The following is a 16,798-nucleotide window of genomic DNA, read 5'->3' as shown; positions in this document are numbered from 1 at the left end:
CACGTGTCACCGAGGGTCAAGCATACGCCAATTTTCATTCCAACCAAAAACTTCACACTCTGATTTTTCCAGCTTAACACTCTGTCATTAATATAACATGTAAGAGAGGATGTAACTTATTAATAAAATCAGCTTGTGTATTGGCTGGTTCGGAAAGTAATCGGGTACAAACTGCGCGCGCCACAAAGCTTCTTAGACTACATTACCCATCATCCTCATCATCCAACAGGGCGCACTGTTATTAAGTTCAGCACATTCTTGTCCTTTTATTTAAAGCTCTATCGTAACCAAAATGTCTTCAATTTAAAAACACATTGTTCCTTTATTCTTAAACTTTTTTTAGTGCTTACATGTGTACAACACCGCGCTATATAAGGTTTCACACATTTGCTTTTGGAAAATAAAAGAAGAAAAAGCAGAATCAGTCAACGTGAAAGCTGTGTAAACGTCTCTCAGCAGCGCCCGGCCGTAAGAAGAAGGTGGGGCTTCTCTAGATATTCAGGAAATATAAATATTTTCCCTTGAATAGCTGAACGTATATGGCAGTGGATTACATCGATAACGTTGCCCGTATTCATTTGGTAAGATAAAGGTAATTAACTTATACGTTAAAGTCGTGGGTTGCAATTATGGTCGTTTGTCAACATTTTCCTCTTGGGGGGCGTGCAGACCCATAACATGGGGGTCCTCGAGGTGGGGAGCGAATTTGTGACCGGAGTCTAAATCTTATAACCATAAATTCGGCAAATGTCTGACAAGTGATCATATTTCATTGACATAATCTGGCCAGGCAACTTCCGATGCTTGATTTTTATTTTCTATTTTTTGTTGTGTTTACTCATGCCCTTGGATAATAGCAATATCTGAGTAAATTCTACTCAATCATCAAAATCCTATCACAGATGTGCTAAATATGGGTAATATTCTTCTGTTCTTCAGATCAAGTTCATGATAGTTCATCAGCAATGAAGAGGAAGGCCAATCATCCTCAGCCTCCCAAACAGAATAGAAAGGCTAGTGCCAGCAGAGAATGTGCCATAGAGATGGGAACAGTGGTGGCTTCCGATACTACACCAAACTCAGAAACTGTGTTAAAGCCACCCTCTGAAAACAGGCACCTGTCCATGACCCAGCACAATCACAACCTTCTCAGGTTCTTAAATGAGGATAGGACGCGACAGAAATTCTGTGATGTGTCAGTGTCTGTTGAGGGCAAGCTCTACAGTGCCCACAAGGTGGTCCTGGCCCATGGTAGCAGCTACTTCCATGCTGAGCTGACCAAAAACCCTGCCACAGGTCACGTGATCCTGGACCATGTTGAGGATTCTGTCTTCCAACACCTGCTTGGCCTCTTATACACCTCTGAGTGTGTTGTCACCGAGACTGAGCTCCCAGCTCTAACAGAGGCAGCCCGCTTCCTGGACATGATGGATATCCTGAAGCTGTTGTGTGAGGGGGTGGATGGCTGTCCAGTAACTGTGACCCCGGTCCAGACTGAGACAAGTGGGGCTCCTGATGGAGAAATGGCTGGCAGTGAATTGCCGGCGGAAGGTACAGAAGTTCGAAACCCATCTGAGATTCAGTGTGCTCATTCCAGCCAGAGATTTTTGACTGAAACCTCCCTACAGAACCACTTGGTTACGATTCAGAGTGGCATCCAGCAGGCTGACAGAGAAGAAAAGGCAAAAATGATGCATAAAAGGACTGATACCGCACGGAGGTCGGCTCGCCGGAGGAGGGCACCAGGCAAGTATGAGAAAGGCGATATGGAGCACACTGTTAACAACTCTGCAGAGAAACAAATTGCCATTTTATCAAGGGAGGAAGAAGAAGAGGAAGAGGGAGAAAACATAAAGCAAGACATGAGAGACACATCCAACCCAGTCCAAGGAGAAGAGGAAGAGGAGAAAGAAGAGAGGGATGTGAATGAGAAGGAATTGGCTGGCCATCAGAAAACTGCCCTTGTTTGTGGTGAGGACAAGAGTGTACGTCAGCAAAATACAGCAGTTAAAGAAACGGAACAGCAGCAGACTGTTGCAGAGGTGGAGGTGTATGTTCCAACAGAAGAAAGCTCCAGCCAAGCACCAGTATACCCTGAAGGTCTGGCTCCTGTCATCATTCAAACCTCCAGCAAAAAGACTCTCAAGTGTCCCAAATGTGACAAGACCTTTGACCGTGCAGGTGGGAACAAAAGTGGTTGGGTAGATAATTTATCCTCCTCCTCCTCCTCCTTCATCTTCTTGTTATTTTTACTACATTCAGATTTATATTATTTTTGGCTTTTGTGCATGAGCCTGCTATGAACATCTAACATGCCATTACTCTTGGTCTTTATTATTCCAACTTTTGACAGATTAGTTTGAGCCAGCGCAAGCACTTAGAACTGTGTTCTTATTGCATGCCAATGGACCTTGATAGCTTCATGGTTAGAGTATGACACTGAGGCTGGAAAACATTCAGACATAGTGTCGCAAGGCATTTGTATGAAAGTAGATTTGTAACATAATACTTTTTATTTTACAGGGAAGTATGAGAGTCACACCAGGGTGCACACTGGAGAGAAGCCATTCCAGTGTGATGTCTGTCTACAGCGCTACTCCACCAAGTCTAACCTGACTGTACACAAAAAGAAGCATGCCAGTAATGCTCCTTTCCAGAAAAAGGAGCATAAGTGCCCCTTCTGTAACAAACTTCATGCCAGCAAGAAAACTCTAGCCAAACATGTTAGGAGGTGAGACATGGTCATCACACAACATTCGTTCTCCTCCGTGTTTTGTAAAATAGCAGCCTAACTCATTTTATATTGGTCATTAGGCTTACCATTGTCCGACCAATGCCTCCCCATCTATTTGATACATGCAGTCACTTTGTAACTTGTGTCTTCACTGTTTTTCCAGGTTTCATCCAGACCACATCCAAGAATTTCTCACCATGAGGAAGAGGAAGAGTGAAGGCTGGAAATGTGCTGTAAGATTGGACTCATTCACCATCATGCAGTGTTATTTACTTTTGCCTTGAGAAGAGGATGTGGCTTTCCTGATTTAAGTAGAGACCATATATATCTAATAAATAGGATCACAGGCACATGCATACCTGGTACTTTTACAGAGATGAGAATATAGAATTAGATTGTCTTTATGCATGCTCAATAATCCAGGTAAGACAATCACAGAAAGTTGAATCAGTTTATCTGGACACATTTATTGACAGAAATGTTTCGTCACTCATCTATGACATCTTCAGTTTCAACTGACTGCAGGTATCCCACCCTTCTAAACAAAACAGTGGCATAACGACCGAAAACAACTATCAGTTTCATATGCAAATTGACATGACCATTAACTAGAGTTTCAATGGCCATGTGTACTATTCACAGAGGATTTGGGAATGTTTGCAATCACAGCATTGTAAGACGGTGACAGATGTACTCTCAGCCCCCCGCCCCCCGGTTCAGGGATGGTCATTCCCTCTTCACATAGATGGCCTCTTTGACTCCTCATTCAAACCAGCATTCCTCCCTATCAAGGATGTGCACATCCTCACCCTTGAAAGAGTGGCCACTGGCCTGTAGATGAATGTAGACTGTGGAGTCCTGGCCTGACATGTTAGCTCTTCTGTGTTGATCCATCCTCATGGCCAGCATCTGTTTGGTTTCCCTGATGTACAAGTATGGCAATCCTCCTGACACTTAACAGCGTACACTATATTGCTCTGTTTGTGCCGGGTGACCTGATTCTTGGTGTGGGCCAATTTCTGCCACAGTGTGTTTTGGGGTTTTAAAGTAACTGTGATGTGGTGTTTGGAAAATACACGTTTCAGCTTTTCTGACACTCCCGCCACATACGGAATCACCACTGGTTTACACTTAGGCAGCTTTTGTCCTTCTCCTCTCCTCCCTCAGTCAGCTGGTGCACTGTTTGGGCGTCTTCCTGGCTTTGACAAACACCCAGTTAGGATAACCACACTTAACCAGGGCCTGTTTAATGTAGGATTTCTCCCCTTCCCACGCCGCTGTGTCAGTGGGGACATTGTCAGCTTGGTGGTACAGCGTCCTCATGACTCCTAGTTTGTGCTCCAGTGGATGATGAGAGTCAAACCTTAAGTACTGATCAGTATGTGTTGGTTAACAGTAAATATCAACACTGAAACATCCCCCATCACCAACTGTAATTTCACAGTCTAAGAAGGGTAACGTCATTTTTCACATCCTCCCTGATTAATGTCCTCTGAATAGTACACATTGCTATTGTAAATCTGTTTAATGGTCACAGCAATTTACATATGAAACCTATTGTTGTTTTTGCTGCTCATGCCACTATTGTTTATAAGGGTAGGGATACCTGCAGTCAGTTTAGACTGAAGAGATCACTTAGATGAGCGATAGAGCGTTTCTCTCTCAATAACCATTGCATCCAGATGAATTATTAAACTTTCTGTGATAGAATTAGATTATGAATAAATAATTCATTTTGGAACTATATAATTGGCAGCACGGTAGCGCAGGGTTAACATGGTTGCCTCACAGAAAGAAGGTCCTGGGTTTGAGCCCCGGGGTAGTCCAGCCTTGGGGGTCGTCCCGGGTCGTCCTCTGTGTGGAGTTTGCATGTTCTCCCCATGTCTGTGTGGGTTTCCTCCGGGTGCTCCGGTTTCCTCCCACAGTCCAAAGACATGTAGGTCAGGTGAATCAGCCATACTGAATTGTCCCTAGGTATGAATGTGTGTGCGTGTGTGTCAGCCCTGTGATGGCCTGGTGGCCTGTCCAGGGTGTCTCCCCACCTGCTGCCCAATGATTGCTGGGATAGGCTCCAGCATCCCCACGACCCTGAGAGCAGGATAAGCAGTTTGGATAACGGATGGATGAATAGTTCATTTTGTTCTTGTTTTTATCATCCATTGATTTAGTCCCTTTCATTCTCTAATTTACCCTCTTCCTCGTGAGCTAGATATGTCTCAAGACCTTCACACGCAGGCCTCATCTGGAAGAGCACATGATTCTCCACACCCAAGACCGGCCTTTCAAATGTACCTTCTGCGACGAATATTTCAAGTCCAGGTTTGCCAGACTGAAACACCAAGAAAAGTACCATTTAGGTGAGAAATGGACAGTGAAACTGAATATTTTGTTTTGGGGCCGGAAAAAAAACACGAATTCAGTGGATAGTTGTTCCTTTTCTATTTATTCAGGGAATTTTGACCTTCGAATAGCTAACTATCTTAACTTGAATACAGGTCCATTTCCCTGTGAGATCTGTGGCCGACAGTTCAATGACACAGGCAACAGAAAAAGGCATATTGAATGTACACACGGGGGCAAAAGAAAATGGACTTGCTTTGTTTGTGGGAAATCAGTAAGAGAAAGGTAGGTCTCTTTTCTCCAATACCCACTCCAACACTCAAAATTTAAACTACATAAACATAACATATAACATAAATTTGCTACCCCATGCATAATATGATGGTGATAAATAGCTATAACTTTTTTTTGGCTCAGCTTTGTAGTGGTTCTTATTCTATGAAGCTTGCATCTATAACACCCTATAAGCATCTATAATGCCCTATAAGCATCTATTGCATCTATAACACCCATACTTTCCCATAATGTGTATTACAATGACTAATGGCTATGGCTGAAGACTGTGAAACAGCACAGAAGTCTCATGCATCTCTACAAAACTTCAGCAAAACAAGTTGGCTATGATGTTGGCTATGATGACATTTGACAGATAAACAGGCTAATGATGACATATTTATAATAAATAAATCCGTTTTCATAAAGGTGGTTATGAGGTGTTGTGAGGGCGTATACATGGTTATAACAAATCTTACAATGACTTATAGCTACACTTATAGGGCGTTATAGATGCTCATAGGGCGTTATAGATGCAAACTTCATAGAAAGTGTTACCGCAGAGTTCTTTAAGTTCATTGACTATGTATTTCTCTCTCCAGGACAACCTTGAGGGAGCACTTGCGCATTCACAGTGGAGAGAAGCCTCACCTCTGTAGTATCTGTGGCCAGAGTTTCCGGCATGGCAGCTCCTACAGGTAGGTCTAATGGCTACTGGTCACATGGTCACTGCTTTTACAAATTGTGAAAATGTTGCGAACTCTTCATATGCTTGCTGGACTATCCACAATAGCTGGGACCTTTTTAGAATCCTGACCTCATTAAAACATTTAGCATCCCCATTTACCAGGTTTACATGCAACATTACATTACAAAACATTAGCATCCCCATACTGTATATGGCATCCCCATCCCCAACCAGTCAACTAATGGTTCCAACCCATTAGCCAAGGGCTAGTGAGTCTATTCATTCGTGGTTGTTACACTACCCCCCTCCTTCGGGAAGCACATACCCGCGCTTCAGCATATCAGCTCCCTCATGCCTCTGGGCACACGCGTTTCCGATGGCCTCACAGTCTCACTATCCCACTTCTTACACTAATGTAGCGAATTCAGGGGCAGCCGGGAAGCAAACCCGGGTCTACTGCACCACGGGCGACTGCACCTATAATTTAGCATAATCAAATTATACAAAACCTTCAAATTCCTGCTCAGAAATGGGAAGCTCACGGAACCTAGTCTCAAAGAATGCTTTATGTCAAGTTAAAATAAATTCAGTTTGCACTTCCACAAATAATTTGTCTGTTCCCATTTCAAAAAGGAGATCAATCAGATTGATCACAAAAGAGATTTCTCAATACTGAAGCGATCAGTGATTTTATTTTATTTATTTATTTTTTTGTCTGTACCATTCTAAATGATGGCCAACAAAGTTCTAATGAAGTTTAGGTTAAAAAAAAAAAGTGAACCTCTATATTAACTTAAGAAATTTAAAGTTATTATCAAAGCACTTATTAGTTATCTATAAATTATAAGCAATCTACTCTCTGGACAGGCTTCATCTCAGAGTCCACCATGATGACAAGCGGTATGAGTGTGACCAATGTGGAAAAACCTTCATACGCCATGATCACCTGACCAAGCATCAAAAAATACACTCAGGTGCAGTATAACCAATATAGCCTTCTTCAGTCATGTTTTTATATTTTGTTTTTCTGCTGTTAGGAAGATATGCTTTTATAAACACAGGATTGTATTTCTTCTGTCTTTTTTCAAATATGTAATATTGACATAGAAACAATGCTCTAGCCTCATGTTTGTTTCAAAATTATAGTGATATGTTGGTCTTAACTGCACAGGGGAGAAAGCACATCAATGCGAGGAATGTGGAAAGTGTTTCAGGCGGCATGATCATCTGACTGTCCACTACAAAAGTGTTCACCTGGGAGAGAAAGTGTGGCAGAAGTATGTTCTCTTACAAGTTAATGGCTAATTCATTATTTACTACTATCCTTCAGAACATGTTGTTGCCTAATTTTGATGTAATGTGCAAAAGTGCAGAAGCACCAAATAACTCCAGTAAGTCACCATGTAATAAGTGTACCTCTGAATTGCATGACTACAGCTTTTAGAACATGTTTCCTGTCACTGCATTTGCAAATGTGGAATATTTCACAGGTATAAAACCGCTATGCATCAGTGTGAGGTTTGCAAGAAAGAATTCAAAGGAAAGTCCAGTCTAGAAATGCACTTCAGGACCCACTCTGGTAAGATCCTTGTGTATCAATTCACTCAACTTGTTTGAATAAAACCATATTTTATTGCTAAATAAATGGTTCACAAGTAAATTTACCCCTGTATTGATCTTATAATGGGCAAAGCAATTGTACTGGTAATTGAATTATACTCATATTTATGCATTGTATGTTGATCTCTGATTTTGTGCAATCACAACTGGAAAATATTTTAAAGTTGAAATCCTCATCTTTTCTTTCTTGCTAACAATAATAATACATTTTATTTCTATAGCGCTTTTCATGGTACACAAAGACACTTTACATTAGAAAAAATAAACATAAAAGCATCACACCAAAAACATGCAACACACAACTTTAATCATATATTAAAAGCAATTCTGGGGTGTCCGGGTAGTGTAGCGGTCTATTCCATTGCCTACCAAAATGGGGATCGCTGGTTTGAATCCCTGTGTTACCCCTGGCTTGGTTGGGCGTCCCTACAGCCACAATTGGCCGTGTCTGCAGGTGGGAAGCCGGATGTGGGTATATGTCCTGGTCGCTGTACTAGTGCCTCCTCTGGTTGGTCGGGGCGCCTGTTCAGGGGGAAGTGGGGACTGGGGGGGATAGTGTGATCCTCCCACGCGCTACATCCCCCTGGTGAAACGCCTCACCGTCAGGTGAAAAGAAGCCGCTGGCGACTCCACATGTATCGGAGGAAGCGCGTGGTAGTCTGTAGCCCTTCCCTGTTAGGCAGAGGGGGTGGAGCAGTGACTGGGATGGCTCAAAAGAGTCGGGTAATTGGCCAAATACAGTTGGGGAGAAAAAGAGGGGAAAATCCAAAAGGAAAAAAAAATCAATTCTGAAAAGGTGAGTTTTGAGTAATGATTTGAATGTGGACAGATTGGTTCCAGTCTCTGATGTGTTTGGGGAGGGAGTTCCAGAGGGAGGGGGCAGCTATGGAGAAGGCTCTGTCACACCAGATCCGGTGCTTGGTCCTTTGTGGTACGGACAGGAGGTTGGCATCAGAGGAGCAAAGGCTACGAGAAGGATTATGGTAGCGGAGCAGGTCAGTGAGGTAGGAGGGAGCCTGGTTATGGAGGGATTTGTGAGTGAGGAGGAGGACTTTGAATTGGATCCATTGTGGGACAGGGGGCCAGTGGAGGTTCTGGAGGGCAGGGGTGATGTGGTCATGGGAGCAGGAGTTGAGTGATCAGGCGAGCAGTGGAGTTCTGTATGTACTGGATTTTTTTTTAGGACTTTGGACGATGAGCCCCAGTGAATGTGATTGCAGTAGTCAATTGCGGATGTGATGAGGGCTTCGGCAGCAGAGAAGGAGACTTATGGGTGTATACGAGCAATGTGTTTTAGGTGGAGAAAGGCAGTTCTGGTGATATGATTGACGTAGTGTTCAAAGGAGAGGTTGCTGTCGAAAATGATTCCGACGTTACAGATGTGTGGGGAGGGAGACAGAGTGGCGGTATCGGCGGTGAGGCAGAAGTTTGTGAGTGGTTTTGGTAAGGAATTTGGGATGGATGATGATCATGTCAGATTTATCACAATCTAATTTGAGGAAGTCTCTATGCATCCATGATTTAATTTCAGTGTGTCAGCTGGTCAGACTGGAGTAAGTTGTAGTGGTGATGGATTAGTGGAGATGTAGAGCTGGATGTCATCGGTGTAGCAGTGGAGGTGGAGACCATGATGAAGTACTATATTACCAAGGGGGAGCATGTAAAGGAAGAATAGGAGAGGACAAACACTAAACCAAACCCTATGGGATGCCTTGGGACAGAGGAGCAGTGAAGGAGGTTAAGTTGTTGATGCTGATCAGTATTTCTTCTGGTAACGTTTTACAATGGCAGGGCACCGCATTAAAATCTTTGCTGTCACCGCAAAAAAAAAAAAAAAAAAAAAAGTAAAACCCACAAAAATAAAGCATTCCTGATCAATCAGCTGATCCCCTTCCTCAGTACGTATGTGGTTGTTGTTGCTGCAAAATGCATTTGTTACTCTACCTGTGAAGCCCAACCCACACACACACACACATATAAAAAAAATCTATAGTCATTTCATCTTGTAAGTTAAAGGCACAATTTTTAAGAAAGTGAGTTTACTCAGATATATACACACACACATACTATGTATGTATGTATATATATATATATATATATATATATATATGTATATGTATATGTATATATAGCTAGCTATGTTATATGGTTTGAAGACAGTGGCACTGACGAAAAGACAGGAGGCGGGGCGTCCGGGTACCGCAGCGGTCTATTCCATTGCCTACCAACACAGGGATCACCGGATCGAATCCCCATGTTACCTCCAGCTTGGTCGGGCATCTCTGCAGACACAATTGGCCATGTCTGTGGGTGGGAAGCCGGATGTGGGTATGTGTCCTGTTTGCTGCACTAGCGCCTCCTCTGGTTGGTTGAGGTGCCTGATCGGGGGGGAATAGCATGATCCTTTACGTGCTACGTCTCACTGGTGAAACTCAGGTAAAAAAGCCTCACTTTCAGGTAAAAAAGAAACGGCTGGAGACTCCACATGTATTGGAGGGGGCATGTGGTAGTCTGCAGCCCTCCCCGGATGGGCAGAGAGGGTGGAGCAGCGACCAGGACGGCTGGGAAAGTGGGGTAATTGGCCAGATACAAATGGGGAGAAAATGGTGGGGGGAGACAGGACATGGCAGAGTTGAAAATACTAAGATTTTCATTGGGGATGACGAAGAAGGACAGGATTAGGAATGAGTATATTAGAGGGACCATTCAAATTGGACAGTTTAGCGACAAAGCAAGAGAGGCAAGATTGAGATGGTTTGGACATGTCCGGAGGAGAGATGCTGGGTATATGGGAGAAGGATGCTGAATATGGAGCTGCCAGGAAAGGGGAAAAGAGGAAGACCAAAGAGGAGGTTTATGGATGTGGTGAGAGAGGATATGCAGGTGGCTGATGTGACAGAGGAAGATGCAGAAGACAGGAAGAGATGGAAACAGATGAGCCACTGTGGCGACCCCTAACGGGAGCAGCCGAAAGTAGTAGTAGTACTACTACTAGTAGTTTACTCAAATATTTTCCAAGGAAAAGAAAAGCAGACAACAGGGCTGGCATTTAGTTAGCTAAGTTAGCTAGACCAGTATTTCCCAACCTTTTTTTTTCTGGAGACTTTTAAAAAATTACAAACCATCGCAACCCAAATCACAATAGATCTATAAATAGTGAGAAGAGCACATTTGTGCATAAACGAACATTCCTGACCATTTTTACTGCCATTTCCACATCACCTTATATTATCTTGAATAGGTAAACCAGCCATTTCAAAGAGATATCTTCTTCTTCTTCTTTCGGCTTGTTCCCTGTTTCCCAGAGGTCACCACAGCGGATTTGATAGTTTCCATCGGTACCCTGTGAGGGCACAGCACCGATGGCGGTCGTTTTTAACCTGGCCTTGACCGATCTGGTCTTGTCAATCCGCATAATGATTTGGCAAAATTTTATGTCGGGTGCCCTTCCTGACACAACCGCTAACCCCATGGATGGGGGCGCAGGTAAAGCGCTTGATGCCATCCCAGTATTCATGGACTTGCGCTCATGCCTGTCGCTCACTCAGCCATTTAAAAAAAAAAAGTTTTATAAATCACAACTTCATTTCATGCGTTATTGAAAACATATACACATTAGATACTTTATAAATGAGACCAAATAAATGCATTTAGGTGGAGTTAACAGGCTATCTCATTGTTTTTATTTCCTCTTATCAGGTAAACAATATACATATTTTAAATACTTTACAAATGAGACAAAATAAGTGGCGTTGACAGGCTAATTTTTTCCCTCTCATCAGTAAAACAAACCGAATGTATGCTAGCCTTTCATATTGGAGTCAATGTTATATATACAATTATCACAACAATATGAACATTCAGTACTATCAAAAACAAGCTTCTTGTTGAAAGTTTTTTAAAATGCTCATGCCTATTATCAGAACAATTGGCTTGTGTTTAAGTGTAGCTATTGTTATCAAACAGTCAGTTATCAATTTGTTAACCATATTCGGTCTATTCCACATCGAATCTCTTTAGGCCCATTGTGTGTTATTTACTTATCCTGAATGTTATCCTTTTAGGCCTACTCCAAATATCAAATTTTGCACGTTAGTTTTACTTACACCTTGCTAATGTGATAGGTGGGCCTGCTTGCTTTTTAGTATTGTGTGTACAAGAGGAGAGCACAGCGTTCGGTCTATTTCTGGCAGAAACCCTGAGTGTGGTAGAAATACCTATGAGCTCTCTCATGTGGCTCAAAGATGTACTGCAGATATACATTTTAAATAAAATAATGGAAATTCGGGAAATTTATTTGGCGACCCAAGTAAAATCTCCTGTGACCCACCTGTGCGTCGCGACCCAGTCTCTTGGAATGACTGAGCTAGACTTTGTGCCTATGTGCATGATATAGCCTAAATAAAAACGATTGCAGTTATGTGGGTGTGCAAATCTAGTTTTTTAAATAAAACGTAATTACTGTCACTGAGAAATTACTAGAGAATTAACAGTAACATAAGTTACCATAAGTTACTGCTCAATACTTCCCGTATCCTTTCAAGTTAAAAGTCCTTTAATGTTTCTGTGGACAGAATTCCTTAATTTCCTAAAAAGGCTTTTATTGTGAAACATATGCAGGATTTGCATATGGTACTTCAAATGTAGCTACATAATACAGGCAGTCCCCGGATTACGAAAGAGTTCGGTTTTTGAGTCTGTTCGTAAACCGAATTTGTATGTAAATCGGAACACTTATGTACAGTTCACATCTAGCATCAATTACTCAAATGTTTGTCTTAGTATATAGTATATAATAAATATAATGTAATATACTAAATATTATATATAATAAAATATAATATATAATTATAATGAATGAATATAATAATGCAGTAATAACAATAAATGTATCTGCAATACAGTATTTAGAATTGTGAGAATGTGTTTATAGGTACAAAAAACATTAAAGAAACATTCTTACATATCAAACTCCCCACCTGCCACTGTGCCCAGAGCGGGTCGCGACCGTCCTCGCCGCAGATAGGTGAAAAAACGATAAGAGCGTTTCACTTCTCTCCGAACGCTTTATTTTCACTTTCGTTTCAATCATGATCGTTTTCCTTTTCTTCAATGCATCACCATTACCTGCATCAGATTTACAATTCAATGCCATGCACACAACAATGTTTATCCGACTTAAAATGGCAACGATGGGGTGGCGTTGCTCTCCCTGGGACCGATGAACCGCCTAAAACGCGTAGTGTTTTAGCGTCGCGCAAAGTAGTCCGTCCGTTCGTTAGTACGAAACATTGTGTGTAACAAAAATTTTTTTTAAAATAATAGACTTTATGGAGGTCGGTTCGTAAGTAAGGGCGTTCGTAAATCGGGCGTTCGTAATCTGGGGACTTCCTGTATATACATGCCATCTTGTGGCACTTCTGCATTACTGCAAAATACAGTTTGTCTGGGAAAATGAACACAGGAACACCTGCAGTGACTGAACAAGGACAATAACGCTTTAGATGAGTAATCCAGATAAACAAAGTGTTGAAATTAGCATGATGATATTGTTGAACTTATTCAATTAAAGTGATGTAAATGTACATTATGCTTAATTGTCATGCTAGATTGCCTTAAATAGGTCTATTATAGCAAGTTACCAAGAGGTTTGCAGTGTGTGTGTGGGGGGGGGGGGGGGGAACATAGCTGGGTCAGAAAATCAGAGAAGGGGTTTGGCTTGGGGGGATAGATAACGGCAGTGACCAAAGGAGTGGGACCAGAGTGTTTGAAGGCAAGGTGTTCAAAAGAATAAGCTGCAGGAATGGAAATGGTGGTTTTAGTGTCCTTCCTGTAAACAGCCGCTAAAACCATCTCCCCACCCCTCAAGATGAGGTTGATCAGTGTATGCGGATCCTGCGGGTGTGGTCTGGTTTAGTGAGAAAATAGTCCAGGGGTTTATGCCAGGTTTCAGTGGGGCAGATGAAATCAAGGTCACTGTCAGTTAGAAATTCATTCAGAATGAGGCTGTTGTTATTGAGTGAATGAGTGTTGAGCAAAACCAGTTTCAGATGATGTTGCTTTGTGATAGGTTGTGAGGACTGTGGAAGGGGACAGAGATTGGACTGATTCACGTGTCATTTGTTGTGGTGATGGTGAGGGTAATGATGTCTGTTGGTTATATAGTCAGGAATGGGAAGAGGTAGAACAGCAGTGTGATCATACCACATTGGGGAGCCAGTGTAAGCAAAGAACGCAACAGTCATTGTGGGCAAAGGGGAAGAAGAGGGTTCAGGGAGGCACGTGTGTGTGATGTAAATAGTGTGTATCCATCTGGATCATGGACTTGGGTTAAATACTGCTAACTGGCACTGGCATCCTAACCACGGTTGTAGGCACTTTACATTCTCTGTGTATCGCTGTTGAAATTTTTTGACTGAATCGCAAAACGTATGTGTTGGAAACAACTCCAGCAGGATAAAAGATGATGATGTGGCAGTGCTTCTGTTGGACAAACAATCTATATTATTGTAAAACAGTATTACGATATACTTTGATGACATTTGTAATACATTGGACTTCCTGCGTTAGCTTTGATCCAAGGATGCCAATTTTACAAGGGTGAGGACTATTTATTGGTGGGCTGACAGCTCACGATCAACGAGGGCTTCTACATGTTTTGTGGTCTGAGTAAATCAGTTGAAACAGGTCTAGTTCTCTCTTTTCTCTCCTACATAAAAGTATAATGGAACATTGTGTATCTGCAGTGTTGATTGTCTGTCCAGCAGAATCATCGATGTTTTAAATGGATCAAATAGTGAGAAAATTGTAGATTGCAGCTTTAAAGCTTTATTCTTGCTTTTTGTAACGATATTTTCTTTGCTCTGTCATGAAAGGTGAAAAACCCTACAGATGCACGGAGTGCCACCAGACTTTCCGCATCAAGAAGACCCTGGTGAAGCACATGGTGATCCACTCTGATGCCCGTCCCTTTAACTGCCCCCACTGTAGCGCTACCTTTAAAAGGAAAGACAAGCTCAAGTATCACATAGACCATGTACACAGCTCCAAGTTCACCGAGCAGCCGCTAGGGGCGCTGAGCGAGGTCAAGATAATCTCGCTTCCTTATGAAGAACCTTCAAAGGTGTACCGGGCTGAACCTAAATCGGCTCTTCAGGGTGCCCCTGCTGCTACTAATGTCTGTGTTCCCGTAACTTTAGCACCTGTCCAGATGGCAGGAGTCACAGGAGGGCAGGGTGACTTGAGCAACCATGGGGTGTCAATCTCCACCCAACCCCACAGCATCCTTACCATGCAGACCCAGGGGCAGCAGCAGTCTTCAAGCTACCAGACTGCCACAGACCTAATCTTTCTTGAAAAATACACACTTACCCCACAGCCTGCCAACATTGTCCACCCTGTGAGACCAGATCAGATGCTTGACCCCAGAGAACAGTCCTACCTAGGGACATTACTTGGACTGGACTCGGCCTCCTCTGTGCAAAATATCTCCAACTCTGATCACAGTCACTGAAATCCTGTGGCCTCAAGCTTTTAGTCAAACAAACTCAGTGTTGTTGTTTTTTTTAAACGGACACCTATGAACACCCTGGTAGTTGCAGTGATGTTTGAGCAATCCTCATCCCAGCAGTCCAACTGAAAGGAAATTTGCAAGTGCTATTACGTCAACATCTTCTTTATTGCCAAACAAATATGTCATGGTTGAAGCTAGGTTTTGGCTATTGATGGTGTATCTGTTGGGAAAGGTCTTCAACAAGCTTGTTCTGTCATATTTGCATGTTAGCCACAAGAACTTCATTTCTACAAACTTGTTATCTGCCTTCTGTATTTGGCTGCTACATTGAAGATGTAAAATGTCATGCAGCATGTAATTTTTCCTGGTAAAGCTCTCCTCGAAAGTGACCGATAGAAAGTATCAGAAAGGACATTTGTTTTCACATAAATCAAAGCAAAAGAAAAACCCACACCATTAATTCTGAATAAGTGTATGTCTAAATATTTTTCATGAACATTTGTGCAAAAGCTCAATGTTTGAAAGGCTGAATACAATTTCTACATTTGTGTGTAAAGGCCAGTGTACACAAAGCTTGCTTTGAGGGGCTCAGAATTTGTTCACGCGTTATCAAACACAGGTTTTGGCAGGTCATGACATTAATATCAATTTTAGAAATAATACAATGAATCCAGCTGAATTGTTGTAATTTATGGTCAGGTGTGTTAAGAAGCAATTTCTACTACTTTCAGCTGCTCCCGTTAGAGGTCACCACAGCAGATCATCCATTTCCATCTCTTCCTGTCCTCTGCATCTTCCTCTGTCATAAAAGCCACCTGCATGTCTTCCTTCGCCACATCCATAAACCTCCTCTTTGGTCTTCCTCTTTTCCTCTTGCCTGGCAGCTCCATATTCAGCATCCTTCTCCCAATATACCCAGCATCCCTCCTCCGCACATGTCCAAGCCATCTCAATTCTGCCTCTTTTGCTTTGTCTCCAAACTGTACAACCTGAGCTGTCCCTCTAATATACTCGTTCCTAATCCTGTCCTTCTTTGTCACTCCCACCGAAAATTAGCATCTTCAACTCTGCCACCTCCGCCTCCTGTCTTTTCATCAGTGCCACCATCTCCAAACCATACACCATAGTTGGTCTTACCACCATCTTATAAACCTTCCCTTTAACTCTTGCTGGTACCCTTCTGTTGCACATCACTCCTGATACTCTTCTCCACCAACTCCACTGTGCCTGCACTCTCTTCTTCACCTCTCTTCTACACTCCCTGTTACTTTGAACAGTTGACCCCAAGAATTTGAACTCATCTACCTTCACCACCTCCACTCCTTGCATCCTCACCATTTTGCTGTCCTCCCTCTCGTTCATGCATATGTATTCTATATTGCTCCTACTGACTTTCATTTCTATTCTCTCGAGTGCATATCTCCACCTATCCAGGCTCTCCTTAACCCATTCCCTACTTTCGCTACAGATCACAATATCATCCCTGAACATCATAGTCCACAGAGACTCCTGCCTGATCTTGTCCGTTAACCTGTCCATCACCATTTCAAACAAGAAAGGGCTCAGAGCCGATCCTTGATGTAATCCCACCTCCACCTTGAACCCATCTGTCATTCCTACTGCACACCTC

General features: G+C 42.5%; 1 protein-coding gene across 1 annotated transcript; it reads left to right on the top strand.

Annotated features, from left to right (window-relative positions):
- The first annotated feature begins 474 nt into the window (after positions 1-474).
- Positions 475-16,778, top strand: zbtb41 (zinc finger and BTB domain containing 41). Its single transcript, XM_056293253.1, has 11 exons — positions 475-592; positions 940-2,181; positions 2,524-2,731; positions 2,898-2,967; positions 4,944-5,091; positions 5,230-5,359; positions 5,950-6,045; positions 6,903-7,009; positions 7,207-7,312; positions 7,526-7,614; positions 14,531-16,778. The coding sequence occupies exons 2-11, from the start codon at positions 966-968 to the stop codon at positions 15,166-15,168; spliced, it is 2,808 nt and encodes a 935-aa protein (XP_056149228.1). The 5' UTR covers positions 475-592; positions 940-965; the 3' UTR covers positions 15,169-16,778.
- Positions 16,779-16,798: the final 20 nt, after the last annotated feature.

Source organism: Lampris incognitus, chromosome 14 (assembly GCF_029633865.1).
Source record: "Lampris incognitus isolate fLamInc1 chromosome 14, fLamInc1.hap2, whole genome shotgun sequence".
NCBI lineage: Eukaryota > Metazoa > Chordata > Actinopteri > Lampriformes > Lampridae > Lampris > Lampris incognitus.
The sequence above is the reverse complement of the archived record's forward strand: the minus strand, read 5'-3'. Positions and strand labels throughout refer to the sequence as shown.

What these genes read in the sequence shown, in the direction of transcription:
- zbtb41 (XM_056293253.1), top strand. Translation starts at nt 966, where the DNA reads ATGAAGAGGAAGGCCAATCATCCTCAGCCTCCCAAACAGAATAGAAAG. An exon ending in CGGCATGGCAGCTCCTACAG is followed by an intron (nt 6,046 to 6,902) that starts GTAGGTCTAATG and finishes CTCTCTGGACAG; the next exon opens with GCTTCATCTCAGAGTCCACC. An exon ending in GCACTTCAGGACCCACTCTG is followed by an intron (nt 7,615 to 14,530) that starts GTAAGATCCTTG and finishes CTGTCATGAAAG; the next exon opens with GTGAAAAACCCTACAGATGC.